Source organism: Scyliorhinus canicula, chromosome 1, assembly GCF_902713615.1.
Source record: "Scyliorhinus canicula chromosome 1, sScyCan1.1, whole genome shotgun sequence".
NCBI classification, from domain to species: domain Eukaryota; kingdom Metazoa; phylum Chordata; class Chondrichthyes; order Carcharhiniformes; family Scyliorhinidae; genus Scyliorhinus; species Scyliorhinus canicula.
The window spans coordinates 110699305-110711893 of record NC_052146.1 but is presented as its reverse complement, the minus strand read 5'-3'; the positions used below and the strand labels follow the sequence as shown (position 1 = coordinate 110711893).

General features: G+C 50.5%; 1 protein-coding gene across 4 annotated transcripts in view; it reads right to left on the bottom strand.

The window, feature by feature from the left end:
• The window catches only part of LOC119966211 (synaptotagmin-like protein 2), a 164340-nt gene that overhangs the window by 125029 nt on the left and 26722 nt on the right, over nt 1-12589 (bottom strand). For all 4 annotated transcript variants that reach the window (XM_038797565.1, XM_038797550.1, XM_038797571.1 and 1 more), the window contains exon 2: nt 1094-1458. In XM_038797565.1, the coding sequence (XP_038653493.1) occupies nt 1094-1221 (128 nt within the window). In that variant the 5' untranslated portion in view covers nt 1222-1458. The remainder of the gene's footprint in view (nt 1-1093; nt 1459-12589) is intronic.

Sequence of the window (12589 nt, the reverse complement as noted above, 5' to 3'; positions counted from 1 at the left end):
TTGGTGTTGCCGAACCTTCTTCATTATTATTGGACGCCGAATGTGAAAAAGGTGCGGTGACGGTGGGAAAGAGAGTGGGTAGCATGTATAGGAAGTGGAGGGAAGTGGGGAAGGTGAGGGATTTGTACCTGGAGGAAGGGTGCGCCTGACTGGAGGAGCTGAGGGGGAGGGTAGAGCTCCCGGGAGGGAGTGAGTTCAGGTACCTGCAGGTGAGGGATCTTGCGTGGAAGGTTTGGAAGGAGTTCCCCAGGTTGGCGAGGTACACCCTGCTGGAATGCCTGCTGCTTCCCGATGTGGAAGGGGAGGGTAGAATTGGAGATTATAAGTGGCAAAGATGGCTGGGACAGCAGGGAGGTGAAGATCAAGGAAAAATGGGAAGGGGAGATCAATTGGGGAGCATGGAGTGAGGCACTACGCAGGGTAAACGGGACCTTCTCGTGCCCAAGGATGAGTTTGATACAGTTCAAGGTCGTACAGAGGGTGCATATGACTCGGGCGAGAATGAACGTGTTCTTCCAGCAGGTGGCAGATGAATGTGAGAAGTGTGGGCAGGGACCAGCGAATCATGCGCATATGTTCTGGGGCTGTGAAAAGTTGCCGAGATTCTGGGTGGAAGTATTCGCGGCCCAAGCAAGGATAGTGGGGGAGGAGGTGGACCCGGATCCTTTGGTGACAATATTTAGGGTTTCCGAGAAGACAGAGCTCATGGCGAGGAAGAAGGTCGATGTTGTGGCCTTCGCCTCTGATTGCCCGATGACGGATCTTACTGGAGTGCCGGTCGGCATCGCCACTGGGAGTTGTGACCTGGTTGGGTGACCTGTACAACTTCCTGCGGCTGGAAAAGATAAAGTATGAGCTAAGGGGCGCAGCAGAGGTGCTTGAGACAAGATGGGGGATGTTTGTGACTAGTGTTTGAGGCGTTAATCATCGGGGGCGGGGGGGGGGGGGGCATGAGAGGGTGAAAAAGGGGAAAAAGTTGTACAAACTATAGTTGACTGTTGGGAAGTATGTTGCCCTGGGTGTTCATGTGTTGTAACTTTTTTGATACAAGTTTGTAATAAAACACATTGAAAAAAAAATTGCATCTGCTCACTTGATACGTTGGTCCTCCAATAAACGGAGCTCAGTGTCGCGGTAAAGTACGTGTACAATCACCTCCAACTCCTCATCTGTTAGGAAACTCAAATCAACCATCTCTTCAACATTAAAATCCAACTCCATGGCAAGAACTCCAATGCAAGGCAAATCTTCACGTGTAATCAACAGCAAACTTTAGCTAGGCTTTGTGGTGAAGATGCTTTAGTGTCATGTCAAAGAGTTCAGCATCTTTCAGTTGACTTAAAATATTTCCAAGAAGCTCCACTCCTCACAGAGTTAGTAATGAAGCAACATCCATCCCTAAACAGTCCAATGTTGCTTCCCAATTATTTCTTTCTACGTTGGTCCTGTCAACAGTCACTGCAAAGAAACACAGAAAATTGTGAGGATTTTATTCAGCAATAGATTCCATCATCCGCAGTAATTTGCTTTTAGCGTAATATTCTACCTTGGTGGGCAGCACAGTGGTTAGCATTGCTGCCTCACAGCACAGAGGTCCCAGGTTCGATCCCGGCTCTGGGTCACTGTACATGTTGAGTTTGCATATTCTCCCAGTGTTGTGTGGGTTTCGCCCCCACAACCCAAAGTTGTGCAGGTTAGGTGGAGTGGCCACGCTAAATGGCCCCTTAAATTGGAAAAAATTAATTGGGTACTCTAAATTTATTTTTAAAAAGATCAGATGAGGTTCAGGAAGGGATAGGTGGGGCAAGTGTTTCCCTCAAGGTTGATTTGAAGTCAGCAGGGGTTGCCATTTTGCTGATCAAGAAAATGGGATTTATGGTGGTCAGGGAGGTGCAGGAGGTTTGTGATAGCGTGAGGTGCTAGTGGGGATGCCAGCGATGGCGGTGAATGTGTATGAGTGCAATTGGGATGATGCCAGATATAGACATAGAATTTACAGTGAAAAAGGAAGCCATTCGGCCCATCAAGTCTGCACCGGGCCTTGGAAAGAGCACCCTACCTAAGTCGACACCTCCATCCTATCCCCGGTAACCCAGTGACCCCACCTAACCTAAGGGCAATTCATCATGGCGAATCCATCTAACCTGCACATATTTGGACTGTGGGAGGAAACCGGAGCACCCGGAGGAAACCCACGCAGACACGGGGAGAACATGCTAACTACGTACAGACAGTGACCCAGCGGGGAATTGAACCTGGGACTCTGAACCTGTGAAGCAACTGCACTAACCACTGTGCTACCGTGCCGCCCCTGTGCAGATCCTCCGGATTTGGACCAACAGCAGCTGATAATGTGGGGGTCGGGGGCGCATATTTCAATTGTGTAAGGGACCCGAGGTTGGATAGGTCGAGCCCTATATCGATGGGGAAATCTGGAATGGCGCGGGAGCTGGGAGGGTTTATGGAAAGGATGGGGATGGTGGATCCGTGGAGGTTCCGGCACCCGGGCGAGAGGTATTCGGCCGCCCCCACAAAGGAATTGTTGGCAGAGAGAAAGAAGTTGCAGGGGCAGTTTGGCCAGTTGATGACAGGAAGGGCTATGGGTCAGCTCCAGCGGGTGAGGGGTGTGCAGAAGTATGGGGAGAAAGCAAGTCAAATGTTGGCCCACCAGCTGCAGCATCAGGTAGTGTCAAGGGAAATTCTTCAGGTGAGGGCGGAGAGGGGGGATGTGGTGTCAGACCCGGAGAGTATAATGAGGTGTTTGAGGCCTTCAATGAGGGCTTGTACAGGGGCGGGCCAGTGGGGAAGCTGCCGGATATGGGGGGGTTGGGGGGAGGGGGGGGGGGGGTTCTGGATGGGCTGGATTTCCTGGGGTTGGAGGAGGGGAAGAGACAGACGCTGGGTGAGCCTTTGGGATTAAAGGAGATTATGGAGGGTATCGCTAGGATGCAGGCGTGGAAGGCTGGGGACGGTTGGTTTCCCGGCGGAATTTTATAAGCAGTTCACGACGGAGCCTCACCTGTTGGGCATGGTTAATGAGACGTGGAAAATGGGGAGCTGCCGGCTACGTTGCCGCAGGCTGACCCTGAAAAAAGGGGAAGGACCCATTGGAGTGTGGTCCTAAAGGCCCATTTCACTGCTGAATACGGACGTGAAAATCCTGGCAAAGGTGTTGGCGTGTAGGCTGGAGGGGTATGTGCTGGAGGTGGTCTCTGAGGATCAAACAGGTTTTGTGAAGGGGAGGTAGAACTCTAGTAACATTAGGAGATTGTTGAATGGAAGTATGACTCCATCAAGGGGTTGAGAGCTGGGGGTGATCGTGTCCATGGATGTGGAAAAGGCATTTGATCAGGTAGAGTGGAGTATGTGTTCAAGATTTTGGGTACATTGACATAGAACATACAGTGCAGAAGGAGGCCATTCAGCCCATCAAGTCTGCACCGACCCACTTAAGCCCTCACTTCCACCCAATAACCCCTCCTAATCTTTTTGGTCACTAAGGGCAATTTATCATGGCCAATCCACCTAACCTGCACGTCTTTGGACCGTGGGAGGAAACTGGAGCACCCAGAGGAAACCCACGCCGACACGGGAAGAACGTGCAGACTCCGCACAGACAGTGACCCAGCAGGGAATCGAACCTGGGACCCTGGCGCTGTGAAGCCACAGTGCTATCCACTTGTGCTACCATGCTGCCCGTGCTTCCGGGTAGGTTTGGGTTTGGACTGAGGTTTGTGGTGTGGATCAAATTGTTGTATGTGCCCCCCATGGCAAGTGTGCGAACGAATGAGACAAGCTTGGGGTATCTCGGATTGTATAGGGGAACGAGAAAGGGGTGCCCACTGTCACCGTTGTTATTCGCATTGGCGATCGAGCCCTTTGCGGAGGATTGTGAGGGAGGGGTGCAGGGAGCACCAGGTAACAGTGTAGGCGAACTTGACTTTGGCAGGGAGGGTGGAGGAGGTGAAGATGAACGTGCTGCCAACGATTGTTTGCGTTTCAGTCCCTCCCGTTTTTTTCCCCTAAAGCCTTTTTCCGGGAGATGGATGGGCTAATCTTGGAATTTGTGTGGGCAGGGGAAGGTGCCAAGGGTGAAGAGGGCTCTGTTGCAAAGGCAGAAGCAAGGAGGGGGGTTGGCGTTCCCGAACCTGATATATTACTAATGCGAATGTGGAGAAGGTGAGGTCAGAATCATAATTTTAAGCTGGGGGGGGGGGGGGGGGGGGGGGGGGGGGGATAGGTTGTATAGGTGGTGGAAGAAGGAGGTGTTGGTGGTATGTTCTCGGAGGGGAGGTTTCTGGGGCTGGAGGAACTGTGGGAGAGGTTTGAGGTACCAAGGGGACTGAGTTTAGGTACTGGCCGTTTCAGGGCTTTGGAGAGCAGGGCAAGGCATTAGTGAAAATGATCATGCGGAAATGGGAGGAGGAGCTGGGGAGGGAAATAGGATGGGGACTCGTGTGAGGTGATGCGGTGAGTGAACTCAACCTCCTCCTGAGCAAGAACGAGTTTGATACAATTTAAAGTGGTGCATAGGGTCAACACAAGACCATAAGGCAGGAGCAAAATTAGGCCATTCGGTCCATCGAGTCTGCTCCACCATTCAATCATGGCTGATATTTTTCTCATTCCCATTCTCCTGCCTTCTCCCCATAACCCCTGATCCCCTTATTAATCAAAACCCTATCTATCTCTGTCTTAAAGACACTCAGGTGAATTGGCCTCCACAGCCTTCTGTGGCAAAGAGTTCCACAGATTCACCACACTCTGGCTGAAGAAATTCCTCATCTCTGTTTTAAAGGATCGTCCCTTTAGTCTGAGATTGTGTTCTCTGCTTCTAGTTTTTCCTACAAGTGGAAACATCCTCTCCACATCCACTCTATCCAGGCATCGCAACATCCTGTAAGTTTCAATAAGATCCCCCCCTCTCAGTCTTCTAAACTCCAACGAGTACAGACCCAGAGTCCTCAACCGTGCCTCATAAGGCAAGCTCTTCATTCCAGGGATCATTCTTGTGAACATCCTCTGGACCCTTTCCAAGGCCAGCATATCCTTCCTGAGATACGGGGCCCAAAATTGCTCTTGCTCACCATGTTCCAAATGGGGTCTGACCAGAGCCTTATACAGCCTCAATGCTCGGGCTTGGATGAGTGTTTTTTTTTCCCGGGGTAGCAGATGGGTGTGAAATGTGTGGGAGGGACTGGCAATCATGCCCATATGTTCTGGGGGTGTGAGGGGTTGGAGCTATTGGGAGGTGGTGTTTGAGACCCTATCGAAGGTAGAAGGGGTTGAGGTGAAGCCATGACCCTATGACGATCTTTGGGGTGTCGAAGGTGATGGAGCTGCTGGAGGGGAAGGGAGCTGATGTTGTGGCCTTCGCCTCTCTGATTGCCGGGAGAAGGATCCTTCCGAATTGGAGGTCAGTTATGCCACCAGGGTTTGCGGTTTGGCTGGGGGATTTATTGGCTGGGGGATTGAGACGAATGTCTCCGGTTGGAGAAGCTCAAATCTGCCTTCAGGGGGTTGGAAGAGGGCTTTAAGGTACACTGGAGACCGTTCATGGCAATATTTGAAGAGCTGCTTGTCATTTGGGAGGTGTGTAGACGTACTAAAAGAAGAAAATTATACAAGCTGTATACTTTGCTTTGACTGGAATTTATGTTATTGATTGGAATAAAATATCTTTAACAAAAATGGCGAGCCAGAAAATGAAAATGGGAGGGGTGTAACAAGTAAACAGCCAATGGTGTCATGAATGAGCTTAAGGAGGGCAAGAGAGGAAGAAACTGTGGAGAAATAAGGGTTCAGGCATAGAGTGGGTGAGTAGCTGGTGCAATTAGGACCAGGAGAGGGGAAACAGGGAAAAGAGGTCACAGCAGTGAAGCAGCTGCATGATCTCAGTTTTAGGCATGGAAAAATTGCATTCTGTTCACATGGTGTATATGACAAGGTAGACAAGGCAGGGGAGAGAGGCTGAAGCGAAGAGGCTTCTGACAAAGATAGGGACAGAGGTTTAAGGCGTAGGGGATGGGGAAAGAGGCATTCAGGTGCAGGGTGGGGATGGAGGATTAAGGTGAGGACAGAGGTTTAGGTTGAGGTAGGTGGGACAGTGGTTTACGACAAGGGGCGGGGATAGAAGCTTAAGGTGAAGGGGTGGGAAAAGAGGTACAAGGTGAGGGGACGGGCACAGAGGTTTAAAACAAAGTGGGTGGGGACAGAGGTAAAGGATGAGAGGTGGCAGGGACAGATACTTAAGGCAAGGGGGACAGAAACAGAGGGCAGAATTCAACCAAAAAATTAAAGCATTTCTAAGTGTCACCTTGGGCAGATTTAGCGGGGTGTTTCCCACCAGCATTTTGGGTGAGAGCCACATGGGTATTCATCCACACTTCGGCTGTAATTAACCCACGGGGTCCTGTCGGGATCGGGACGGGATGCATTTGATAGATCCTGCGGGAGGCCTCTTCCGGATTCATCCCGCGAGATCGAACGAGATCTTGCAAGACATCACAAACTGGAACCCGAACACAATGGGCAGGATCAGGACTTGCATAGTAATGTGAGTATGCCTACGCCTGATCTAACCGGCCCCCGGGATCTACCAGCCACATCAAGGAGGCCCCAACCGAGAGCCGTTTAGGCAGAACGGCACTTGTGGGGGGGGGTCTCCCACACGATTGGAGGCCCCGGGTGGTCTGAATCTAGGCAGGGTAGCACCCTGGAACTGCTGAAACCTGGGTACCTGGAAACCTGGGTAGCACCCAGGCTGGAAACCTGGCAGTGCCACCTGTGCACCCCGAGTGCCACTTGGGTGTTACCTTAGCACTGCTAGGGTACCCAGGTGGCACTGCCAAGCTGGAAATGGCAATGCCAGGGTGCTATACTGGCAGTACCAAGATGCCCAGGTGGCATTTTGCTTGCTTGTGCCGGGCCCGGGGGTGTCCTGCCCATATGAGTGGGTGTGGGGGGGGGGGGGTCAAGGACCCCTCAACAGGTGAGTTGGGGCATTGGGTGGGCCGTTTCGGGTGGTTAAGAGATCAGGACATGCGACTGGGTGCAGCCTTGGTGGGCCATTCCCACTGAGGCCCGAAAAATAACAGAGTGCCTTCCGATAGCGGGGTCACTCCTGCCGCTACAAGGGCTGGGAGTGACCCCGCTAATCCCTTCCGGAATGGGATTTTTTTGGTCGTTTCATTGCGCCCTTGGTAATTTTGTCGGGCCTTGGGAGTTTCTCCCTGGTCCAGCCCAAATTTAGAAATATTTTCAGCAATGGGGAGCTGAACTTGATGAGACTTGCTCCTCAGAGATTGGGCCGCTATTTTGAAATGACCCGATCCCTAAGGGAGCCTGGGGGTACCTCACACCCCCCACCCACGGACAATGCCGTTCCCCGCACACTTCGGGAATTAGCCCCAAGGTGAGGCCCCCCGCTATGGTGTCGCTGAGGGCACCCCTTTTCAGGCTTTCCCACCCCCCCCCTTTCAATATGCCCAGTGTTGAATCTTGTGAGACGTCTCGAGTGTCACATATTTTGCGAGATTCTACAGCCTCATTGCTACATCATGTCGGGCGCGATGAGGCCGGTAAATCGCGCCCAGAGACTTAAGGTGATGGCGATGGGGATGTGGTGATATGCATCACTGTAAATACAGAAGGGGTTAATGTAAATACACGTAGACTAGATAGACACTAGAGGGGGCACCAGAGACACACACACACGTGACACTACCACAGGAGGGCATTACACCAACGCATAAAAGGACACAGCACACATGATCTTTATCTTTCCAGTGGAGACACTCAGTGAGTACACACAGGGTTGATTTGAAACACATCACACCCACCACCTGGATTGTAGCAGACTGGTTCGCCAGTCTGAGTAACTGTAGCAGGATTAACGGGAGAGTCGAATCCAAGTAGGAGAATCGTTAACAGTTTAATAAATGTGTTAAAGCTATCTCCAAGTCTGAACCTTCCTTTATCAGATTGCACATCAAGGAAGCAGCTTATACTACGTCAAGAGCATAACAAAACATGGTACCCAGGAGTGACCTGTCTAAATCCATATAGTTACAACTCAGCGAACAGTGACAACCAGCAACAGCAGCCAGGCAAGATAATGTTCAGGAATCCGGTTCCATAGCAGCTCAGGTACCAAGGCAATCTCAGTGAAAACTGGCGTTGGTTCAGGCAGAGATTATAGATCTACCTGGAGCGTCCGACCTAGATGGTGTGGCGGATGCAGAAAAAAATAAAGCTTCTACTTACTATCGTGGGTCCAGAAGCAGCTGAAATCTTCCAGACCTTCAAATACTCAAAGGGGCAAGACAAGGCAGTCCTGGACGAATTCCAAGAATTCTGCGAGGAACATACAAGAAAAAAACCAGTAAAAGAGGCGCCAAAACGCACCACGAGGCAAAGGTAGCTTTCCATTTAAGAAATCTGCAGTTTTGATTGGCGGCCATCTTGGACAAGGTGCCGCACTTGTGCAGTTGCGCGAAGAGCACACAGAACGGGAAGGTCCATTTGCGCATGTGCGAGAAGCCGACTTAAAGGGGAAATGGCCCAAAACACGGAAAAAAATTTTAAGCCGTAAAACCCGATTCTTTCACCTGGAACGACAGCACAATGCCTGAAATTCAACCAGTAGCTGAAAGTAACCTCCGCAGAACCCTGCAACAAGCAGTTAGCACCACCCAAAGAGATGATACAGTCCTTGAAGACTCTGACTCAATCTTGAATTCTTCTTTGGACATAGCGAGCCCAATGCCAGCTCTGACACAAAACGTGATGATATGGTCTTGGAGGACAACGACTCAGACGAAGATTTCACCTTGGGAGGTGGCTACCCCAGTACCAAATCCGAACCGCAACTAGACGTGTTGTACATTGAAGACCCCGACGACGAGTTCTTCAGATTGGGGAATCTTCAGCCCAGCATATATGACATCCCGACTCGTGAGTGCAGGATTATGCTGCGGCCTGACACCAAGAGACAGAGAGCGGTACAAGCCCACAGAGAGCGGCCTGCTGCCACACAGAGAGTGGTCCACGCACCACGAAGGGTTCCAGCCTCCACACAGAAAGCGATGAAAGACTCCACAGCGAGACAACTGCACGTCTCCACACAGAAAGTGACTCCAGTGACACAAGCCTCCACAGCGAGCTCGTGGACAGCCTCCACATAGAAGCAACGCAAGACTCCAAAGCGCAGTCCTTGCATGAACAAGACCATGAGGGTCTGGCAACCTCCTCTGAGCAACCAGCAGCAGTCGATGCAGATCTGCCACGCTCAAGTGAACAACAGCAAGACTATGACAATCCACCCAGATTGTTTGAGCCACCAGAAGAAGACTCTGACAGTCTACCCAGCTCAAGTGACCGGCAAGAAGACACTGAGGCTCTACCCACTGTATGTGCGACAAGTGACGACAGCATCCCACTTCCCAATCAAGATGTGCAACGTGACAGACCTCAACTAGAATGTACAGAGGCACTCGACGATCACAGTGAGACCATTGGTGACTCCGGTGACACCACGTTACTTCAAACCTCATTCGCTCGAGCCTCTCCACAAGCAAATGCATTCCTGAACGTTTTGACTCTGGACGGGGAGTGGCAAGAAACCAAAGCTGATTCAGGTGAACCAGAAAGGGCTCCAGACGGGGAGCATCAACAAGCCAAAACTGACTCAGGTCAAACAGACCAGACTCCAGACGGGGAGCATCGACAAACCAACACTGACTCAGGTGAAACAGATCAGACTCCAGATGGGGAGCAACCAAACGCCAAAGCTGATTCAAGTAAGCCGGACACGACTCCAGACGGGGAGCGCCGCGAACTCAGTGACGGCACGCTCAAGAAAACAGCTGATGCCACAAAGCACGCTGACACGGGTAACTGTGTGAAGGACTTGTATTATCCACAGAGTGTGGTCCTTGAGCAAAGCAAACACGACAACAAAACCACCAAACACAACAACAACATCAAAGACAATGACAAGAAGCGTACCAAAGGCAGCAATGTCGACAACAAGCACGACAAAAACAACACCTATGGAACTACGACTGGTACGACATGGTACAACTCTGCCCATGAGGGACACTGTTACTGCTCAGCTCAGTACAATGATATACCATGGCAGGATGACACAGATTGCAAAAATCGCTACCACAAGCATTGGAAGAAAAAAAGACTCCAAATCAGACAACAAAATGATTTGACCACTTCTTGGTTCCTTACACACAGGGACACTGATGGCGTTTACAAAGCAATGCCACCATCAACATCACCACCTCACCAACCAAACAAGAAAGACACTCGACTATAATAATTAATGAATTTTGGACTCATACCAATGATTTGGACTTATTGTTTAATGATCACTGTTATCATGATTTGTACAAATCATCACTTATCTACCTAGTTTGTTCAATTTTCTTTAACACTGTACAGAAAATATGTAACACGAAAAAAGGGGGGATGTGGTGATATGCATCACTGTAAATACACAAGGGGTTAATGTAAATACACGTAGACTAGATAGAGACTAGAGGGAGCACCAGAGACATGACACACAGACATTCAACCAATAGGTCAGTAAGATAGGACATGACCAATGGGCATTCAAGATACACACAGAGGTGACACTACCACAGGGAGGGCATTACACCAACCCATATAAAAGGACACAGCACACATGATCTTCCTCTTTCCAGTGGAGACACTTCATGAGTACACAGGGTTGATTGCAACACATCACACCCACCACCTGGATTGTAGCAGACTGGTTCGTCAGTCTGAGTAGCTATAGCAGGATTAACAGGAGAGTCGAATCCAAGTAGGAGAATCGTTAACAGTTTAATAAATGTGTTAAAGCTATCTCCAAGTCTGAACCTTCCTTTGTCAGAGTGCACATCAAGAAAGCAGCTTATGCTACGTCAAGAGCATAACAAAACAGGCGACAGAGGTACAAGGCATGGGGGACAGAGGCTTAAGGCAAGAGATGCAGTGACAAAATGTACAAGGCAGGAGATGTGGGGAGAGAGTTACAAGGAACTGAGGCTGGGACAGAGGTACCAGGTGAAGGGTTTGGGGACAGAGGCATAAAGCGAAGAGGGTGGGACAGTGGTTATTGTGGTCAATGAGGAGCCCCGAAAAAGGTAAGTCAACGGTAGTTTATTTCCTACTCACAGTTAGGGACTGCAGCAATTAAGCAACACTCCCAAGTCCCAGTTGGGACCATCCCGAGATGGTGGCTCCCTCTTGGGCCGGCTTTTTTCTTGGGGAATTAACAAGCCCCACTGTTGGGCCTCCGTATTCCACAAGCCCCACAAGGAGCTCGATCGGGTTGTCTCCGTGGGTGTTGTCATTGCAGTGTTAATGTAAGCCTACTTTTGTGACAATAATAGATTATTATAACGTGGTTCGAGGCTTGGAGAGTGGGGACAGAACTAAAAGGCTCAAGGGAACTGAAGTCAAAAGCAAGGAGTGGGTCAGAGGTTCAAGGTCTGAGGAGGAAGAGAGCTTCAAGGCAAGTGGTGGGGAAAGATTCAGGGTGTGGTGGAAAGCGAGGTTCAAGATGAGGGGGGTGGGAAGGTTCAAATGTGAGGGAGGGGGAGAGAGGTTTAAGGTGGAGGGGGAAAGAGCTTTGAGTGAGAAGGGTGGTTTAAGCTGGTGGATGAAAGGTTTAAAACAGAGGGAAGGAAGGGAGTTCCAGGTGAGCCGGAAAGAGAATGAAGTAAGATGAGGGAGAAAAATGTTTAAGGCGATAGTTTGCTGCAGGAAAAGGGGGCTTAGGGTTGAGACTTTCTTAATAATAGATTCCAGCTCTTTTCCGACAACTGATGTCAGGCTAACTGGCCTGTAGTACCCAGATTCCTTTCCCTTTCAATCAACGTTTTGTTGGCCCTTTGCTCGTTTCTAAAATTTACTCGAGTGTGAAGTCACAAGGAGCTAGAGAGAGTGTTCAATATTTGTACCAGCAGCTCACTCCTCTCCCAACCCCATCAACATGACTCTGCCAATGGAGCATGTCCAATTCTAGGCACTTTAGGATGGATCAGAAGACTTTAGAGTAACGTTTTTCAAAGTCAAGGTTGCGACCGCAGGTGGGTCACGGGCAGGTGTCAGGAGGGTCGCGCATTGATCCGGCGTGCCATTCCTGCTATGGTCCCAATCGTGGGAGGAGCTCCCAGTCTTTTACTTTGAGAGTGGTGGCCAAGTTTGAAAATGTTTGTATCTCTGGCAGAGAGGGCGAGTCAGCAATGGGGGCTGGTCAGCGAGGTGAAGAGAGAATCTTAAATATCAGCAGCTCAGGGCTCACCCCTGGTTTTATGTGGAGAAGTCAGAGTGTCGGCTGGTGTTCAGGAGGTTTTGTGCCGGGCGCTCGGATTGAGTGAGACCCAGAGATTGAGGTGCAGGTGAGGCCGCTCCATCCCCACAGTCGGGAGGAAGATTCACCCCGTGTGAATATTTTGATCCAATTCTCGGTGCACCTATGCCCGAGGCTCCGTTTGCTGCTCCCGCCTCCCCCGCCGCATGGTTCCTCTGGGTGATTTATGCGGGGAAATGAGGCTTGTGCCGGCCTGAG